Raw genomic sequence first — 21,317 nt, 5'->3', positions numbered from 1 at the left:
CATGATCATAAATCTTCACATTTTTGCACCTAACTTGCCGATGCTGAATGATGCGTGAGCTAGTTCAGACAGATACACTCGAGAGGTTTATATGCATGTTCAGCACTATGTGGGCGATGTACTGTATGTCAGTGGTTCTCAAACTTTTTCATGTCAAGGACCCCCAAATTGACATTTATTAGCCCACGGACCCCCATTTGAAAAGATATGCCACGGACCCCCCATAAGAGATGATTTTTACAGTTCTAGCAGTCAATTCTCAACCATTTTAATTGAAGGACCCCCAGTTTGACATGCATTAGGGCTACGGACCCCCATTTAATGGCATTTCTATCGCTGGGACCCCAATTCATATCGTAAAATCAATGTTAATTTAACTCTGAGAGTGTACAAATGGAACCAAATGGACCCGTTAGGGTCCATTTGGTTCCATTTGTACACTCTCAGAGTTACAGATCCATAAGGGTCCATTTGGTTCCTATCCATCATTTAGCTGGGGACCCCCTGGAACCCCCTCAAGTACCCCTGGGGGTCCCCGGACCCCACTTTGAGAACCATGGATGTACTGTATGTATGTGACGTGCCAAGCAGCTGACCAAATTGGCTGTCTATTTAAGATCACCTGATTCATTGCACTTTCTCTTGCTGTGCTTTGTTTGCTCCCACCACCACCAGTAGGCTCTGCTTTCCCTAAGGATTCTGTTTTCCCCTGGGGGGGTTTGTTATAGATGTATATCTCCCTGCTCTTACATGGTTGTCTGCTAATGGGCTGAGCAGGGAGAAATGTATAGCAGAGTCTGAACACACTCGTATTTACATTTTATAAATAAAATGTTCCCAAGCTATTATTGGTCTCAATCTATTTTTCTGACTGAACTGTGGTTCAGGAGTTATTAATAATGGTATTACTGTATGTCTGTATTGACAAATCTCTTTCCAGACTTTAGCAAAGCTAAACCTACAGTATCATATCTATCACCAAAGCATCTGATTGGGAGATGTAGCACATGATGCTCTTGTGAGCTACAGTAAATACACTATGATGGGAATTCGTTTTGGGTGAAAAGGTCAGCAGTGAGACAAGATGTACACCAAAATATAATAGAACAATGTCATACAATTTCAACATAACGGTGGGTTTGTTATTACATGTGTTTGGTTGGAAATTATTTTTGTACCTCCCAGTGAGTATTACTTCCTGGGAACTTCCTGTTTTGCTTGTTAACTGCTTATCTATACTTATCATGGTACACAATCTCAAGTTAAAATAATCCATTTTCTGTTCTTCTAAGTTAACTGCACTTTTATACAGACAAACCAGAAACAATCTAAACTAACTGAAAGAGTTAAAATGAGTACGTTTTCAGAAGCATTACCTCACCGGGTCCTGACCAACATTTATTTCCAAGTTCTGAGGCACCATGTTGGCCTTTATGGGGAAATAGTCAGTCAACAATCAATGATGTCATTTAGCAGATTCTGTTCCACCTTAGAGGAAATGCAAAGGTACAGCTGAGAGAAACAGAGCAAGAGGTAAGAGGAGAGAGAGGGTGCTATAAATCCTACCTTGATGCCCTGCTGTTTGGTGAGGGTGATTTTGGTTTCGTCCAAAAGTAAAACTTCACAGTAGAAATCTTCCTGAGGTCCACAGAAGCAGCTCATGGTTGCAGCAGGAAAGGCGACTCAGAAAGCACACCACCAGGTAAAAAAAATACAAAAAGATCTCCACAAATGTATATAGCCCAACACATGGGCACATGTGGCACTCAGTGTCACACACTATGAGCTTGTAGATCTGCTCTATATGATATATGATCAGAGTAATCTGTGATAATCCATCGGTTATAATCCACTGTTATAATGCTGTCCCCAAGGCACTGTATGGGAGATTTTGTTGTTCCCGGGCCATGTGGTTCAACAATGCATGAACTGTGAAACCATGGAGTCTGTCAATATGGTTCTGCTCCAATGTCACCAAGACAGCTGGAGCTTAGTGAATCAAGTGATTGGGATTCGGGGGAAGTCATCGGGTACGGTTGCACACAGATGGGTTCAGGTTTTCCAGAGTTTTTCAGGAAGGCAACACCTTATGACGGCCACAGGAAATGAGGATTGGCGACACAAGGTCGAGCGAATGACGACCCGGAAAGCAATAACTCTTGGAGCTCTACACAGCCAGCTCACAGACACGAAGCAAAATAAAACATGTCCGGAGATAAACAGCTACAGGGTTCGATCACATTTTTCTAAAAAGTAATCAACTCAACGACAGATTTGTGGCTCTACTAACCATAAATGCTTCAACATTTTTTAAATACAATCTCCAGCTGCGAAACTTCAAAGTCAGTAGTAAAAAGGAAGAAAATGACAGCCACCTACAGCAGGTGGATGACAAATTCAGCAGTGGTCCAGTTTAGAATTTTCAAGGAGTCCAAAACAACAGTGCTTGATTTAGTTCACGTGTGCATGTTGAATGCATCCAAGGAGCAAATAGGCTACAACAATGCATCACTTGCATCATAACGCAGTGCACCTGCAATGCAACAATGCAATGGATTCTCTGAATTGAAATGTAAAAACATCTGTCTGAGAAGAGCACAATGAGTGCAGTGAACTTTGACTTTGAGTTCAGTATTGTAGTTCCAGTCCACCATCAGCAACGTCCATTTCACATGAGGTTTCCTGATGCATGAAGGACATCGGTCCTGAAAACGAGATCCGTTCTGAGCGAGCAATGAATTGAGGTTAATCACCTCTAGGAAGGTCACTTCCTAGTACTCTGTTGTCCTTCCTCCTGTTATCGGTGGGCTCTGTGTGTGAAGGGGGGAAGAGAGAGAGAAATTAAACTGGTTAAAAGATTGATGACACAATAAATCAATGAATTATTTAGTAGAATAGTGAGATAACTCTTATAGCATTGTTACAAACTGTATACTTCATGTAGACAGATTCAAAGATTAACTTCAGCTACCCCCCCAACTTTTATAAAAGGATGTGTCATGCATTTATAGAAATTTGTGTAATCACTATACTTTTATAAAAGGCCATTTCAAAAAGCCACTCTAAGTCCACTTCGGAAGTCTGGGTGGGCAAACTGAATGAGGGATGTTATCCTCTCCCACCGAGGTTCCCTTAAGGCCAGACCGCACCAATACAACTGGTCGCAACTCCTTGCAACAAATTAGTTTTCAGGCCAGTCCACACCAATGCAATTCCTTGCAACTGCCATTGAGGATAATGATTGGAAGTAGTTGCATATTGCAAGGAGTTGCAAGTAGTTGCATTGGTGTGGACTGGCCTTAGAGGCAAGGACTCCAACTATGCTAGTGGAGCTGTACAGTGCACAGTAGAGGACTGGTTGTATTGAGCAGTGTGTGAATGAGTGCAATTGACTTTACGAGAAATTAAGCAGCAGTCAAGTCAATTATTATTTATTATAGCTCCATATCGCTCCATAGCCAGTGTTATCTCATGACACACTACATAGGGCAAATAAGTCAAGACCATCATCTTTCATTTGCAGGACAGGTTCTTTATGAATGGACATGGTGCCATGCTCTACCAATTTCTCTTCATCTTTGACACTGTCTCTATCTGTCTATCTGTCACCTTTTACACACACACACACGCACGCACGCACGCACGCACGCACGCACGCACGCACGCACGCACGCACGCACGCACGCACGCACACACACACACACACACACACACACACACACACACACACACACACATTCTAGGCAACAACACTAAACGTGTCATTAAGATTGTAAAGCAACGTTACAGAGACATTCTTTGAATAGCTCCACAGTCTACTTACCACCGGTGAGGTGACTGCTGCTAGTACTCCCCCCAAAACAAAATTACAAATAAAATCTAATAAACTGTGTGTCATGGAGAGTTGTGTTGTCCGCTCAGTCCAGCATCATCCTCCTCCTCGGTCTTAACTACGAAACAAGTGTTGCGAATATTGCTGTAGACACAAAGTAGCGTTTGTGCGTCATGTTCCACCACGGAGAGCAGTAGAAAGCGGAGAGGAGAGGTTCCCCTTGTGTTGTAAAAAAAAAAAAAAAAAAGCCAGTCTCGTTGCTAAGTAGCGGTTCATGTGCTCATCTCTCCTTCTCTCTCTCTCTCTCTCTCTCTCTCTCTCTCTCTCTCCCTCCCTTTATTTCTCCCCCTCTCTTAGTTCCAGTGTTGCCATGTCCGCTTATTATAAGCGACTTTGGGCTTGTTTTTCTGTAAAGTTGCTTGTAAATATTGGTTTAGTTGCAAGTTGCGTTTTTTTGGGCTTGTTTCTAAAGTGTAGCTGCTTATTATTTGTTTCCTAATGATTATCAAACATTTACATGTCAAGGACCCCCAAATTAATAAGCCACATTTTCCCACATTTTCTTTTTTAGATAGCCACTGCATAGGGTTAAATGATGTGGCCTGGTTGCTTCTTTTGGGATTGTTTTTCCATACGTGGCTGCTTATTTCTCTCGCAAAGTCTGGCAACACTACTCAGTTCAAGCCAAGGATGACTCCGCCCACCCGGAGTGACCGAACGACTGAATGCATCTCTCTCTCTCTCTCTCTCTCTCTCTCTCTCTCTCTCTCTCTCTCTCTCTCTCTCTCTCTCTCTCTCTCTCTCTCTCTCTCTCTCTCTCTCTCTCTCTCTCTCTCTCTCTCTCTCTCTCTCTCTCTCTCTCTCTCTCTCTCTCTCTCTCTCTCTCTCTTCTCTCTCTCTCTCTCTGGTTTGTCCAGTGGTGGAAAAAGTACTCACTTTCTCCCTTTTCACATGTTTTCAAATAAAACATATTTTACAAAAAAGAATAGACTCAACAATGCATTGCAATGTGAGCTTGTAGATCGGCTATTTTCAAAAGGCCGAAATAGGGCTGAAGTGGTTAATGTATGTTTTACCAACTAAAGTTTTCAAATAATTGTTGTGGAGTAAAAGTAATATATTTTCCTCTGAGATGAAGTGGAGTAGAAGTACTGAAAAAAGGGTTTGGTATTGTATTTGCACAATATTTGAGTAGGCTGATTAAGTTAAGTGCAAGGTGCTGACTGACACACCAAATTAAGTTACCTCTGTGTGTTCAAGAAAGTTATTGATCTAAATATTGTGAATTGTGACAGTAGCCTATATTACCATTGCACAAATGAAAATGCCAATATAGACATCTACTACAATGGGTGATTGATTGTAATTTGTTCCACTGGTGACATTTAAGGTTAGGCTATACTTTGACCCCATCCACTGAAAAAAAAGGAAAAAAGTGACACATTTACCAGTGGGGGAAAAAGTAGGCTACATCCTTACTTAAGTAAAAGTATCAATACTACAATGTAGAAGTAGGCTTACTCTGTTACAAGTAAAAGTCTGGAATTCAAAATTTACTTGAGAAAGTACAAAAGTATTGGCATCAAAATGTAATAAATTAATTAAATTTCAATCCCTCTGCAGTGTCAACAGCCTCTACTTGCTTAAATCATAAAAAACACGTGTGGCTTGGCGCTTGCTGGCCGCAGTGGCTTTGTTATGTATAAGGCATGTATTAGCCTATCATCATAATACAATATAAAACAATGTATCCCCAGCGGTGTAAATACACTATCAGTGGTTTTCAACTTTTTTCGCGTCAAGGACCCCCAAATTGACACATATTAGCCCACGGACCCCCATTTGAAAAGATATGCCTGGGACTCAACCATTTAGGTTTATTGGCGGGTCCCAATCTACACTGTATCATCATCATCATCAGTGTTCATTTAACTCTGAGAGGGTACAAATGGAACCAAATGGCATTTGGTTCCATTTGTACACTCTCAGAGTTATAGACACATAAGGGTCAATTTGGTTCCTAACTATTAATTTGGCTGGGGACCCCTGGCCTAAAGGACCACTGGTGGTCCCCGGACCACTGGTTGAAAACCCCTGCACTATATGGTTAAAGTGCACCACCTAGTGTTATAGGAGGGGACTTACATAATGTCTTTGGTAGAAATATTTGTTTTTTATCTCAGCACAATTTAAATAATAAATAATACAAAACAGAGTGCTACAAAGATTTCTAACCCTACACATAGTTAGGCTGCTCAATGGACAATAGACGTTTCTTTACTGGAGGACAACAACACTACAGAGATGGGGGCCCTTAACCATTTTGACCAACTCCCTCAACAATCCATAAGTAAGAAGAGAATGGCCGCACCTCCCAGTCTGAGAGAGGTACAGGGTGCCATGAGGATGATAAAGAACAACAAGGCCAATGGACCTGATGGTATCCCAGCAGGAGAAGGTGGACCAGACCACCTGCAGAAAAGACCATAGCATTTCCCTCCTGGCCACCCCTGGGAAAACTTGAGCTCGGTTTCTGGTGAACTCATCCCCCTCCCAGAAAACAGTGAATTCAGCCTCCACAGAAAAACCTTCCATATACCTTGACTCTTTGAACTGTCTAACAAAAATGGCTTTCCTGACAAACACAGTTGGATACTGACTGACTGCTGCATGACAAAATGTTATCCACAATATTCAGTGGCCGGTATAAGAGATGAAACAGAACGCTTTCAGGTTTGACACGGGAGTCATGCAGGATTGTGATATTGCTCCTACCCTGTTTCATTGCTGCTATCCTCCACCTCATGGGTAAAACCTGCCTCAGGGAATCAAAATCATGTACAGATGATGGGGATTTACTGTGCATTCTGGATCTGGTCTGTGCCAGGCAACCTGGTCTGACTATGAACATAAAAAGATCCTCTATCAACCACCATCCAACATAAATACTGACATTGATGATGAAATACACCAGTGCCTCAATTGTTCCTGTGAGACTTTTCTCAAGACTGAGAGACAAACGGTCTTTGAGAACCCCCAGCCCCAGCCCACGACTAAAATCCTGGTTTTACAGGGCGGTAAGTGCTGCTCATTGTACTCTATTGATCTGAAACCTCGACAATATGCAGCAACAGGTACTTGAAGGCACAAGAGGAACACCATAAAAAAGTGCCTCCCGAGAAATCCTCAAAATCAGCTGGGAAGACGCACGCACCAACAGCAGCATCCTGGAGCAGGCTAACATCCTCACCCTTACTGCATTCCACCATTGCCCAACACCAGCACAGATGGATTGGCCATGTTGTCCATAATGCCCGACTCCTGCCTCCCAAAACAACTGATAACTTTTCATAGGACGTATCACAGGAGGTTAAAAGAACAGGTATAAGGATGACATAAAAGCGAACATCAAAAATTGGCCACATAGACATTAACGTTTGGGAAGACACAGCAGCCAGAATCAGAATCAACTTTATTGTCACATCACAGGTTTACAGGTGTAAACAAAGTGGGTGAAATTTGTTTTTGTGCAAGCCAATAGGCCGACCTGAAAACATGTGCTGGAAGGTGCAGCACAATAACAATGACCTATCCATGCTACAGAAGACAAGCCAAGACTCAGAAAGGTGAGTTCTTCCACTAAAAAAGTCCAGACTAAACCCACAACCACAACTGCTCACCCCTACCCACACTGCACCAAAATGTGGCACCAGGTTTGGCCTCTTCGCCCACAATGGATACAAAATATTCGATAGTGATAGGTTTTCCTCCTCATGGACTGTCATGACTGACCACTGTGCTGCAATTCAGAGTTCTTTAATGTGATCTGCCAGAGTGTAATTGAGTGGCCTATGTATTTTAAATGCGAATAAAACCATTCAGATAGCACTCTGATAGAAATAAATCTAAATGTACCTGAGTATTAAGAACAAACAAACATACTTTTCATGTTCAATACTGAACAGTAGAGTAGTGTGAAAATTCAGTATGTAGGCAAATATCAGTAATCAAAAGACTATTTTATTGCTTCAAGTCAAGAGTTAGATTTGATGTTCATGGCATTATGTACCGTTTGACAGTTCATGCACTTAAACTGTTATACACATTGATTATTTTGTCTTCCAACTGATGTCATGAGACAGAACTTATACCATCCAGTATTATATGCAGCTTAGTAGAATTGTATAAAATAAATGAAAGATATCATGGACTAAAGCCTCATTGAGGGATGCTGCATCTAGTAACATGACAAAATTCTAAGCCTAGCATTTTGGTCTTTTTTATACATTCAGAGACTACAAAGCTGTTTAATCAAGGAATACATGGAATGCTTAAGATATTGTTGGTGAAATGCCCAACTAGGCTCATTTTGGTATGAACACGTGTCATAAACACACAAGTATTGTGTTTCTCAAAGTGTGCCATAGTGCCATAAATCTCTTAACGTTCCCTGCATAATCTTGCATATATTCTCCAAACTGTTATACAACAATCAGGCACAGTAAAAGGTCACAACTTGGGAAAAAGCTATATTCACCTCAATCACTGGAAATATAGGCTACCTCCATGGTGTTCTTTGTATGAATTAGATCATCATTTCAAATGCTGCCGCTTAGCAAACTAGGGGAGAAATGATTAATCAAATAATTGATTAGTCAATGGACGGAAACTATGCAGTCGGATGTTTCGAGCTCAGTGACGATACCGTACCTCTCATACAAATTGTGTAAGCCTATGCCATAGAGTGGATGTGATTGAGAATCATTGACAATTCAGTTTTATAACAAACAATGAAAGGTTTCATCATGAAAAGGCATCCAGCTGATTACTGTGCCATAATGATTATTTAGAATGCTGAATTGTTTCAACTTATTTCACTGGCTGACAAATAAAAACAAGCGGGTGTCTGTCTATTGAGATTTGGTTAACATTTTCACCATTCAGCCTTACATTGATCAATGTACAAGATTTTGGAGGAATGTTCTTAGGGTATCAGCAAGTAGTAATTTTTCAATCACAAGCTGAGTTATAAGCTAAAAAGTCACAAGCCCCGCCACACCCACCAGAAGACATTTTCACCAAATTTAGTATTTTGAGTTTTCCTTGGCCAAATAATTTTAATACATTTTAGTAATCAAATAACTATGTTAGTGATGTAGCATGTACATATTTCTAATGTGTTCATTTACAACTTCAACATAATGTGAATGCTCATCCTTATTCCATATTATAAAGTAAAAGCTTATGTTTTTGACTTCTGGATAAACATATTAAACAATTTGAAGATAACGATATTCAGATAACTAGTGAATATTAACAATCATATTGTACTACCTTATTATGGTGTCAATTAATTGCATAGACTAATCAAATAATTTAAAAAAAGAAATCAAACTATATGAAAATAATCATTAGTGGCATCCCAATGGCAAACATGCACACAGTACCTTGTAGAACGTAAGACCTTTTCTTGATGGCCATTTTTCAGTTTAGCATACAAATAAACATACAATACATCAAACAGTAGTTGTTGATTTTAGATATAACTTTTTCTAACTTGTTCACCTGTTATTCCCGTTATTCAACATCCTGATATTGAATCCTTCTCCTACCAAAGTGTCCTCAAACAATATTTTATTATGGAGGAAAAAAAGCAAGAAATAAGACGCTTGTGTGGCTAGAATGTGCCGATGTGTTCCAAAAGTCAGAGATTCAAACCTTCATGACAGGTAGTGTGTCCAATCCACTGACAATACATGGTCCAGCCTGGCAAAAATGCTTTTGAGCAGCGTTTCTTTGGTCAGACTGTGCTCGGAAGTCCATGTGAATGGAGCATCAACATAAACATCCTAAATGTTCATATTATGGTTACAAGCATGTAAAGCAGAAGGCTTGCTTGTTGGCCTCATCTGATAAAGCTTTAGACATGCTAGTGTGGATCCTTGCCGATGCAGAATGTGTAGAGTGCAAATTGAATCCTGAAATCGCAGTGTTTCATTTCATTATGCAGTTTAATTTAAAAGTGTAGGGTGTTTAGAAGTTGTTTTTTAGAAAGGCCTTGTACCTAAGAAAAGGGAAGTATTTGATAACCTACCTACTAGTCGTCTGAGAATTCTAGACTAATCTATGGAACCTTGGAATTAGAATGAAATCCATTAAGAATTCTACTGTAGAATTCAAATGGAACTTTATGAGAATTACACTGTATATTCAGAAGGAGTCTATTAGAATTCTTGTGGCCAAGGTGTGACATTGCCACATTCAAGTGAGTCCCTGCTCCGTTTAATGGGCCTGGTCCTTGCCAAGGTAACCACCTGTGAATGAGGTCATCATGGAGACATTTCCATCCTGACACCGTGCCATCATCTTCCTCAGTGGCAAATCCGAAGGGTCATCTCTTTCTAAACAGGAGAGAGACAGCAAAGTATATCAATACATGTCAGGATATTGTTACAGCATACTGATATCGTGGAACATACATTCCATCAGTAGACATAGCAAACATATAACTCAGGTTAATATTTTGCTAGTGGATGACATTAACAGAATGTATAATGAATGACCGCAATGTGTAAGTTAGAAGCAAGTTCATTATATATGGTATTATACTGTAGGTGACAATTGTGGTTTTAATGGGCCTGCTACCAACAAGTTGCTATATGTTGGAGCTACCCAGCAAAGTGCCTTCTCAAGGTTACCTTAATGGTTAATGTTTATTGCCTTGGATGCGGTTTGCTGATGAGAGCAGCTGTGGTTCTTAATTTCCCTTTACGGATTGATAAAGTATTTCTATTCTATTCTAGTCATACAGTCATGCATTACATCCTATATTAAAATTGGTTTAAGGGAGGACCGGCCCACGGACCACATAGTCATATGATCACGTGCCCACTTTTCTACCCAGCCCCACCGTCCTCACTGCGCCCCAACCCCATCCCACCCCTCTGGCTACAGATAAAGATTTACTGATTACAGTAAAGGTTTTCCGTGCAAGCTATACTCCTGATGTATAGATTACCACAGTAGAGATCTCTCTAATCTGGATTAGGCATTAAACCACAGAGGTCTCCTATTTATCCCAGACCATACCGGTCTTTGTTTATGTCTTTGTCTACTTACAGCTTCAGTCATATATCGTACATAACCATCGACGACTAGACGCTACTATTAATTGCTTAATTTTTTAGAGGCCGCTGTTGTATATTTGTTTACATTTTGTCCAAAGACATTAAAATGCTACCTACCGAATTAGCATCCAAATTGGTGTCCCACCTAAAAAGGTATTTTCTGCTTACTAAAGAGCCATAGAGACGGAGAGACCCACTGTTACAGAACAAACCCTCTATTGCAATGATTACTACTAGAATATAGAGCTTTAACGTTTTAACAAAAAAACTTTTGTTTTAAGCAAAGAAATATCACTTACAGAAGCTTCAATTTATGCTGCGTGCCTTTTATAAAGTCTTGGATCCATACGTGCATTACATTGGCCCTGACCTGGCTAATACAGTACATTAACAATGAGGTTCCTTAAAGTACAGGGTAATCTCAATATCGGTAAAATAGGCAAAATATGTTGTCTAAATATTTCCAGGTATCAAACTATATTTTACAAATATAGTATATATTTTTTGTTATTTCAGTATAGTTACAGAATGCTGATCGTGGTTATTGTTGAGTACACAGAAAAATCCTGAATGTAGTTCAATAAAAGAAAATTGACCCTTGTGAGTACATTTTTACACATTCAATATTAAATGAACACTCAGGATTTAAATGGGTATAATACTAGAACACTGAGCGGTGCTGCTGGTCATGAGTAACTCTTATGATCATACTCATGTTGTTGTTGGCAGAACAATGACTCCATTATGTCTCCCCCCCTCTCTCTCTCTCCCTCCATCTTTCTGTTACTTACTCTCTTCTTACTTCTTTCAGTCTGTCCCTTGTTCAGCTTTTCCCTTTGTGTATACCTTGCCTTTTTTTCTTTCTGAAAAGCTAATTTCATTCCGTCTCATTGTTAGCCCCCCTCGCAGAGGGGCTCTAAAGGCCCATTTACTGTATGCTCTACGTAAAGTGTGGATACGGATATGAACAGGGCCTCCCCATCCGTACTCTGCATATCCTTTCTATCCATCGGCTGCACAAAGACCTAGAGCTTAGTACGTACGGATCAATACCGGGCAAAACAGTAGGGGGCAGTAGTGATACCCAAAAATAACTTCTCATAACCTACTAGCAGCATTAACATGGAATTTGCTGTGAACCTTCATGCTCTCCAATGGAAGGCCACTACTGATTTTGGTGACTCAATGGCGTCCTCTGACACCGCCTTTAGGCCAGATGCTCTACCATCTATGATAAACCCCAACAATGTTTTACCTTTTTTTCTAGTGCCCTCAGGCCAAAATATGAGCACCGGCACTGCACAAGGTATGTCATAATCTCATAGGCAGATTGTGGTTGTTTTTATATGCTACACCACACTTTCATTTACAGTATATTACAGTACATGGCAGACGGCTTTATCTAGGGTGACTTACAGCTACACTGCTTTGTGACAGAGTAGATGAAGAAATTATGTAGACAAGAGTGAGGGAGAAGAAAGGAACAATGAAGAAAGCAGATACACACCAACACACTGTCCTCCCTCCATCACACACATACACACCCATCCTTATCTGACACAGGTCTACGTGCTGAAACTAAGCAAACAAGTTTTACAATCAGAAAGCATCACATCAGAAAATGTGGGCAGGCAGGTTTGACCTGGAGGCTAGTAGCCAGTTTGTTCCCCCCATGGCCAATGTGTCCATCAACATCCTTGTGTCGTTCTTAAGTTCCCTTTTAGTAAGACAGTCAAGGCCCTGACACACTGAAAGCGTCAATTGCTCACGTCATCAAACTTGCCACACTGGAAGCATCAAGTGGACTCGTCTAAACCTGTTGATGCATCTTTCAGAGCACGGTTCTATTTTGGACAAGGCTTTGACAAGTTCAAACTCGTATTGCAGGTGTGTTCTCTTTTGAGAAACTAAAGTCCATTTTAATGAAGTAGAAAGGTCTGCACAGATCCGGAAATAGTTTTTCTGTGAAACTATAGTAGCCCCCTCTTCCTTTGCATCTATTTAACTGGTGATGGCAGCGCTTTAAACAGCAAATAATATTGATGAGGAGAACGACGTAGAAAGGTAGGCTACCCTGTTACACCAGGGTCAAATTCAAGACCGAATTTGAAGTTGAGAGTGAATATGGTGAGATGAGATATCCACAACTGAAATATCCACAAATATAGATTTTTTTTAACTTCCATCATTCAGGAAGAACACTGAGCTTTTTCATACAGTCTCAAACAGCCCATGATTATATAGCCAGGGTTCAAACCCCTACCTTCTCAATTAGTGTAAATCACTCACAAAATACCAATACCAATACAATACACAGGGTTAATTTCACTCTTAAAGTGTAACAATTGACCTGTAAAGCTGGATTGTTAATTTAACTAACGTTAAGAGTTAAATCTTCAACTTAAAAGAGGTATATAATTATTATGTGTAACATAAGTTACTTATGTATTAACTTTTGACTCACTAGAGGTATGTAATTATTTTTATATGATTAGTTTCAGAATGCATTTACAATATTTATTAACTTTTTTGACTCACAGGGGAATATCATTATTTTATTTTGTATTATTAGTGCTACTGACTCACCAGCGGTTCCAGCTCTTTGCGGTCTAGCAGGTTGAGCTCAGTGCCAAAGTAGTAGAAGTGTTTGTAGCAGGTGTTGATGTGAGCCTCAGCTCCCATCTGAAGGACTCGGTCAAAATGGTGGATGTAGACATGAACAAACACCCTGAACAGGCGACACAAGATCTTCTTACACACTGACACGAAGTTCTTGGGGAACGGTGTACCTGGTAGGAAAGAGGAAAGAAGAGATAGAGATAGAAAGAGAGACAAAATTAGATGACGGAAAAATGCAAAGGAGAGGCCTGACTACAGTGGGAAAGAGAGAGAGGGAGAAAGGGCATAGGAGCAAGTGATTGAAGGGCATATGCACACAGAAAGGAGAGAGAAGATGGAGAGGAAGGAAAGTGAGGAAATTAAGGGATGAGGGGAGGTAAAGAAGCAGGGAAGGAAGAGAAAACAATGCAGGTCTGGCAGACTAGGAATTCAATGCACCACACAAAATCCTGTGTGTTTTTAAAACGAATTTTATGGGCAAAGTATTGCTCAAATCCCATAAATACAATCTAAAGATAATGTCTGAATAACATATGATTTGTCCCACTGTGGCAGATTAACACAAAATAAAGAAAATGGGGTGAAACTTTTCTCTGCTATCCGAATTCAATAGTTTAACGTTTCTTCTCCTTTGTACGTAAATGAGGAATTCCCAATTAATTAGTTTTCCAACGCAGATTTGTAGCACAATAATATTTGCTTCATAGTAAAAGGAAATTAACAGTTTTCATAGCCACGGTATCAGTTCTAAAGATCTCATGTCAGTTAGTTAGCAATAACTATCAAATATATGGAACTGAGCTGAAATGCCACAAGCTCTGTAGGGCAGTATTCTGTGGCTGACAGTGTTTCTGAGTACACACACACGCGCCACACACGCAGACGAAGCTATGGCTGTGGGGGCTTTGAGTCAGGGCTGTCTGGCCTAGTTCTCCATAGGAGCAGGATTAGGCAACTAACCAGTCTGCTGTCCAGTGCATGCTTGACGATGGAAAAACCTCAGTCTCGCTATTGAGGTGACCTCAATTTAGCTTAAGCTACTGTTAACGAGCAAGCAAATGTAGTCAGCCTCTCTCAAAGCCTGTCAGCATTACAAAGAATAACAGCTAGCTATATCCAAGTTGACAAATTCAGTGTAGCTGATTCTGCCCTCATAGGTCCATGTTCACGTCTGAGGAGACCTGTCATTTCATGTTTCACTACAGCTGGCTTAGGAATCTAGGAACTGGCATCTTTACACAGGCGACGTTTTAAAATGCATTTTAGTGACAAGGCATAAATTAAGACGTGTAGAAGTCTATCTCTGCAAGAAGATGAAGGAAGTGGAACAGATGGACAGAGAGAGAGGGAGAGAGATTTAAAAGAGAAAATGAGCAGACTTGCTTGGGTATTTAGGTACATCCCAGGGAGATTTAAAAGAGAAAATGAGCAGACTTGCTTGGGTATTTAGGTACATCCCAGGGAGATTTAAAAGAGAAAATGAGCAGACTTGCTTGGGTATTTAGGTACATCCCAGGGAGATTTAAAAGAGAAAATGAGAATGAGCAGACTTGCTTGGGTATTTAGGTACATCCCAGGTGTGTGTGTGTGTGTGTGTGTGTGTGTGTGTGTGTGTGTGTGTGTGTGTGTGTGTGTGTGTGTGTGTGTGTGTGTGTGAGTGAGCCCATGTGTACAGACAGTACACAAACAAATAGCTTCTTAAGCCAAGTTTAATTTCTGTAACATTTAAATTCCATGTCAACTTGGTCGTTCGTTAATTCAAATATGTCAATTAGCAGTTAGCACATGTGTACAGTATGTGTGTGTGTGTGTGTGTGTGTGTGTGTGTGTGTGTGTGTGTGTGTGTGTGTGTGTGTGTGTGTGTGTGTGTGTGTGTGTGTGTGTGTGTGTGTACAGCATGTGCCGGTGTGTGTATCGGATGTCAGTGTCACTACATAATTGACGAGTTTGAAGACATCGATACCTTTCTCCTCCTTTCTCACCTCTTTGCGCTCTTTTTTCTTCCAACTCACTTCATTCCTTTCAACTCCCCCCCTCTTCTCAACTATCCTTACCCCTCCTCCCACAGCTCATTTTTATCACCGGCAGGTATTTTTAAACCCGTCTTTTCACTCTCCCAGTGTTGTTTAAAGGGGAATTTCACTTTAAAACGCCTCTGGGGTCATTTTAATGTTGGGTTGGGATTCTGTGTAAAACTCAGACAGTTTATAAGTTGCTTGTTTCAATATTTAGATATTTGATATTCATTTTATCCCCCTCCTATACCATAAACCCATTGTAAATTCAAATTCCATTTTAACTATGTTAACTTCACTGAAAACACACAGCCTTGGTTCTAGTGACTGATATTGTCCTTCTAATGCATGAGGGGGCCATGTTTTTTTTGTCATTTCTTTTATTTACTTTTTGTATTTTATTTTATTTCTTTAATTTTCAAAAAAGATATATTAAAAAAGAAGAAAACATTTAATGACCCCAGAAGTGTTTTAAAGGCAAATACCCCTTTAAGCCCACCATACATACTTGGTTGGGGAACTACACACATATGAGGGAACTAATAACCCTGGCACACAGAGGAAGGAAGTCACCAAGTAATGCGGAAGATGGAAATTAGGAAAAATGGTGGCCAACTGGCTATCTATTAAAGTGAGAAGTTGGTCGTTCTTATAAGAGCGTCAGCATAAAATGCAATACTTGCACACTACATATTTAACAGGTGCACATATTGACTGTCATGGGTGAAGGCCCTGTGGACCACAGTCACCGCTCTGCCCGGCAGAACTGAAGACGCGTGAATGCTCTATTTTTATATTCTACGTCACACACACACACGCACACGCTTCTGAGCCTCTCCGCACTACAGTACCAATTAGGGATAAAATTGCCTTGCTCAAGAGCACATTGCCAGTAGTTACTGAGAGACACTTGCTTGAAGTTGCTTCCTCTGCCCATGTGCTCCCAGACAACACGGGGAATCCAAGTCGCACCCTTCTGGCCACAAGGCTCCCCCAACTAACTCACCGATGCTGGTGGGGAATATGTCCTCGTTGTTGATCTGCATTTCAATCCAGTCCATCAGCAGGCTCATGTACTGCGGAGCCGGCAGTGCCGTCGGCCTCTTGTACCTCCGGTCGTCCTGCCAGCGGTACTCGTACTTCGGACCTCCAGACATGACGGGACACGACTCTACCGTGCAGAACTCGCACACTGTCCCGTAGATCAAGTTGATCCGGTTGAAGAAATCCACGACGTGAACCGCCACCCACTCGTTGAGGTCCTCACCGTGCGGCAGTCGCACTGCGGCCCGAAGGTCCACGCCTGAGTCCAGTGAGGCCTGGGCCATTTTGTAGAGATCAAAGCGCTGTGTCCCCGGCTCAAATTTCTTCTTTGGCCGGAAGGTTCTGTCTTTGTGGAAGACTTGCTTTAGGTGGACGGACATGGTGTAGGTCTGTGATTAATGGGAATTATTTTTAAATGGCAAGATACTATAACTATATTCAGCGGAAAATACGTTTCAGGTGGCCCACCTAAGCAAATCAAGGCAACCTTGGGGGGGAAACATCCATAATATTCAAAGTGAAGAAATTATGTCCATGTCCTATCCCAGTCTCATTATTTAGTAAAAGAATAATATAGCCCTAACATTGTGGTTTAGAGGGTGTTGCAATTGCTTGTGTAATGTTCATAATCTGGATGTTTCACTTAATTCTATGTTTGCAATTCTTCTGGATTCACTCCAGTCCAGATAAGAAGTATCATGAGCTTAAGAAGTGAAATATCAATCACTATAAAGATAATGCAGTCAGCTTCACCTCAGTGACCAATGGTCATCCAGAGGTCACTCAAACACTGGGATTCAAAGCTCTGAACAAATATTCCAACCGGCCAATAGTCCAAAAGCTTCTGATCAATGAGGAGAGAGGAGTCGGACAAAAAACAAATCTCCGTTGTGTAGCTCCTTTGGAACCTCACATGCTGGTTTGTCCTGTTAAGATGAAAACAAAGTTTGGAATTATAAACACAAATCAGGAGACGTTTCTATTATGTTACATGTTTATATAAATTCCCCTGCATGTGGAAACGTGTACAAAACTAATTGTACAATTTCTTTACTAGATTATGTTTATAGAGAACTGAGTGGTTTGACATGATGTCTGACTGAGGTTAAATGCTAGTAGTTACAGTACATAATTTAGCTGGTGTGTTGAACTACAGCAAAGTCAATTAAGTGTCACAACATGGTATCAGAAAGTAGGGAGTTAGCATACAACAAGAGGTTTCAAACTTTTCCTTATTTCTACTGTTTGCACAGCCAACAGTTCACTCATCCAGTACAATCCAGTGTGGCCAGTGTGAAATCATCTACATGAAGCAAATCATGGAATGGCTAAAAAGACAAAGACATTCTTCAAATATATTCTTCAAGTATGTGTTCTACGTAAGCCTTTATATTAAAAGGTGATGTAAGTGATTTTCTTTTAAATAAATGTTAAGTAGCTCTATATTCTGATAGTAATATGTGCTAACGAGTGTTTGTTCAGTAAAAGGGGTTTCCCTATCTCTTAATGTGAGTTTCTTTTTCTTAAACAGAAACTACATTTTCAGATTGAGATAACATTTTTTATCCAATAAGGATCAAACAGGATAAACAAGTGAAACTGGAAAAAATAATTAAACGTGCAGATAAAATTGGAACTGGAGCACTATAAATTTTAATCTGATAAAGGATCTTTGTGGGGCTCTGTATTATGATTTGGTCAAATTGGTGTCCTAGCTGAATATCTCCAGTCGAAACAAAAATAAAAGGCATGGGTTCCCGAGGCTACTGAACAACTGGATCATAAAACATATTTTAATAGCCTGTAGCGTAATAGAAGAATTGAATATGCTGGATGTTGCACAATCTGGCAGTGGGTTCAATGGCAGTATGAAAGTGTTGAGTATATTATTAGTGAAGCATAGAACAATAGGTGTCTGTGTTTATTTGTGAGAAGGTGGGTATATAGGTGTATTTGTACAGTGTGTGTATTATTGTGACACACTGTGAGTGAGTGCGAAAGAGAGAGAGAAAGTGTGAGGTAGAGATCCTAGGGAGTTTCCACTGCTCTGATTGAAAACAACACCTAATCCCTTTACAGAATTCAGGTCTGTACAGGATTGAGATTTAGAAATAGAAACAATGTATAGTTCAGTTTAGACTAGTTGTAGTTGTCCCTGCCAGGCCGAAGGTGTGGCCGAGAATATGTTTTTACCCCTGTCGGTCTGTGAGAGTCTGTGTGTGTACGTCTGTTTGCCTCTAATCTCTGGCACCATTGGACCAATCGGCACAAAACTGTGCATGCATACTCCTTGGAGGCAAAGTAAAAAGCTATTTCCCAAATTTCTGTTCAGCCTGTTATGGAGCCACCAGGAGGCTGAATTTTGCAAACTTTTTTGTCAAAAGATCCCGCAAATCGGTACACATTACTTCATGGTAGCACTATAATAGGCCAAAACACAGTTTTTGCTTACAACTGTGCCACATATTCCATTGGACAGTCTGTCATTGGCAGTGATGTAGGTTGTCAACATGACCCAGACAGACAAAATATCTCGTAAGCGTCATGTTTGCGATGGGTTGCTTGATACTGTAACACTAATCAGACCTGTGTTACAATCACTTTGTGAATCAACTGCATTGATGTAGAAAGTGTCTGTAGCTTTTCATCATAGTATTGCTGCTGGCCCACAATAACCGACCTGGCCTGGCGCAGATCTGTGCTCCGAGGAGCACTTTTTTTTTGTTTTGTGTAATCTGTTTTAATCCAGGGAAAATGTTACTGAGCACAGCTGCTCTTTTACACCAGAGTTAAGCAACTTTAGTCACAAGACTTCTTTCAACACAACCCCCTAGGAGTTTAGCTTTATGATATGCGTTTAGTTTTTTATAACCCAACTTATTTATCACATGTGATTTTTGGTGGGCATTTAATTCTGACGTCATGTGCATGATGTCTCGTTTGGAACAGAAGCCCAACCTTTAAACCACAGCCATACATACAACACTTGCCACAAACAGAATGGAATATCAATAGAATATGGATATTCTATTAAAAGTAAAAGGCTGTTCTTCATACTGATATATCTGTCACACTCACACATTTAATGTAGCCGTAGGTCTTCCATTACCACAAGCAGTTAAACTTTTAAGTGCTTAGAAAATATTGAGCCTTTAAGTCTTAAAGGCTCAATATTTCCAATGGATCAAAGCAAAAAAAAAAAGCAGCAAACAAAGCACAACGTCACAAACGTTGCGTCCAAACGCAGTTTCACAGGTTAATCTCTGCGACACGAAAAGTAAAGTCATGTACTATTCAAACAGGCGCCATGTAGACCATGAGCTTTAAACCCCCCTGAATAAACTGTGAGCAGCTACAATGTCAATAATTCAATACTGTACTCGGTACTTACTTACCTCAAGAAGCAATAAACACACATCCACACAGTAGTGTTTTAGTGCGCATGTAGTCACAGACCTGCGTCGACAAGTACAGTTCCAACATACATTCCTCCAGACTGACTCTGTTCGCTCTTGGAGGTATGTTGCCAGATTGTGCGAGAGAATTAAGCAACCAGGTCTATGAAAACAAGCCCAAAAGAAGCCACATGAGCAATTTAAACCTATATGCATCAGCTATTTTCAAAAAAATCTGGCAGAAAAAGGGAAAAATGTGACATATTTTTGACAACATTCAAACAACACAAATCTGGTATGGGGGCTCCCTGGCACAAAACATGTTCAGATGGGGGTTAAGGAGGGACAAATACACTAATTGATATAAATATATATGATATAAAAATATTTGAGAACCACTGGTTTAAAAAAAGAAAATAAGCAACTGCACTTTAGAAACAAGCCCCCAAAACCGCTTGGGTCGCTTACAATACGCGGACATGGCAACACTGCTCTCTTAGCTCCTGTAGGTGGGGGAGATGCGTTCTATGTTTGTGATGCGATGAGAGAAACATGTTGGCCCCACTGCCCGACTGGTTGAAATTGGGGTGGTTTCGCTATACTTTAATGGGTGAACTTACTTCAGTTCAATTATTGCTGTGTCACCTGTCTAACATTTTAGTACGGACCAGACCGCGGCCTTACAGTCAAGAATCAAGATAACATTTGTATGTCTCTCAACTTGCAGAACGGAAATATCCCGATTTGACTGTGTCGTGAAGGCACCTCGGATCTGCTAGTTTACCCTTCCAGCCTCTCTAGGCAATGAATGACGATGTATTGTAAACAGACTACATGCTACAAAAACACACACAGTGTATTGTTCTAGTTATCCTTGAATACGTATCTTCTTCTTTGGAATACTTTTGGATGTTAACAAGTTTACTAATCGTCATTTTCGCTCTGGAACTCGGTTTGTTTACTCCTGCGATTAGGCAACGGTGTATGTTTGGCATCGCCAATAGCACCATCTTCTGGCGAATTTATGAAATAGCAAAAACATTGATGAAGTCATTAGGTCGGGCTGCAATCCACTAAGCCCCCACTAGTAACTACATTGTATGTAAACACAAATAATGGTGTTGCAGATTACACTTTCATAGATTTCATAGATAGTTTCATAGACTTGGCTGACAGCACTATCATCAGTCTATGTCTATGTTGGATTCATGTTCATTTGTACGTTCAGACATTTAACCACCGCCAAGTGAGGAAGCTGCATGCATGCACATAGTATATTTTGTTT

General features: G+C 40.5%; 2 protein-coding genes across 4 annotated transcripts in view; both read right to left on the bottom strand.

Moving 5' to 3' along the window:
• Nucleotides 1-1,709, bottom strand: part of epb41l4a (erythrocyte membrane protein band 4.1 like 4A) — a 31,378-nt gene extending 29,669 nt beyond the window's left edge. For both annotated transcript variants that reach the window (XM_084083725.1, XM_084083726.1), the window contains exon 1: nucleotides 1,567-1,709. In XM_084083725.1, the coding sequence (XP_083939851.1) occupies nucleotides 1,567-1,662 (96 nt within the window). In that variant the 5' untranslated portion in view covers nucleotides 1,663-1,709. The remainder of the gene's footprint in view (nucleotides 1-1,566) is intronic.
• A 5,578-nt stretch (nucleotides 1,710-7,287) lies between these two features.
• On the bottom strand, nucleotides 7,288-20,167 carry LOC311050684 (MOB kinase activator 3B). Of its 2 annotated transcripts, none has more exons than XM_084064769.1 (4): nucleotides 20,033-20,167; nucleotides 16,600-17,563; nucleotides 13,546-13,748; nucleotides 7,288-10,233 (listed from the first exon to the last, which is right to left on the bottom strand). In XM_084064769.1, the coding sequence occupies exons 2-4, from the start codon at nucleotides 17,015-17,017 to the stop codon at nucleotides 10,204-10,206; spliced, it is 651 nt and encodes a 216-aa protein (XP_083920895.1). In that variant the 5' UTR covers nucleotides 17,018-17,563; nucleotides 20,033-20,167; the 3' UTR covers nucleotides 7,288-10,203. The 2 variants fall into 2 exon arrangements, with proteins under 2 accessions (XP_083920895.1, XP_083920896.1); XM_084064770.1 differs by having other exon boundaries at nucleotides 20,029-20,160.
• Nucleotides 20,168-21,317: the final 1,150 nt, after the last annotated feature.

This window comes from Gymnoscopelus microlampas, assembly GCF_963454915.1.
Source record: "Gymnoscopelus microlampas genome assembly, chromosome: 1".
NCBI classification, from domain to species: Eukaryota; Metazoa; Chordata; class Actinopteri; order Myctophiformes; family Myctophidae; genus Gymnoscopelus; species Gymnoscopelus microlampas.
The sequence above is the reverse complement of the archived record's forward strand: the minus strand, read 5'-3'. Positions and strand labels throughout refer to the sequence as shown.

What these genes read in the sequence shown, in the direction of transcription:
- LOC311050684 (XM_084064769.1), bottom strand. Translation starts at nt 17,017, where the DNA reads ATGTCCGTCCACCTAAAGCAAGTCTTCCACAAAGACAGAACCTTCCGG. An exon ending in CATATTCCCCACCAGCATCG is followed by an intron (nt 13,749 to 16,599) that starts GTGAGTTAGTTG and finishes CTTTCCTACCAG; the next exon opens with GTACACCGTTCCCCAAGAAC. An exon ending in GCAAAGAGCTGGAACCGCTG is followed by an intron (nt 10,234 to 13,545) that starts GTGAGTCAGTAG and finishes TCTCCTGTTTAG; the next exon opens with AAAGAGATGACCCTTCGGAT.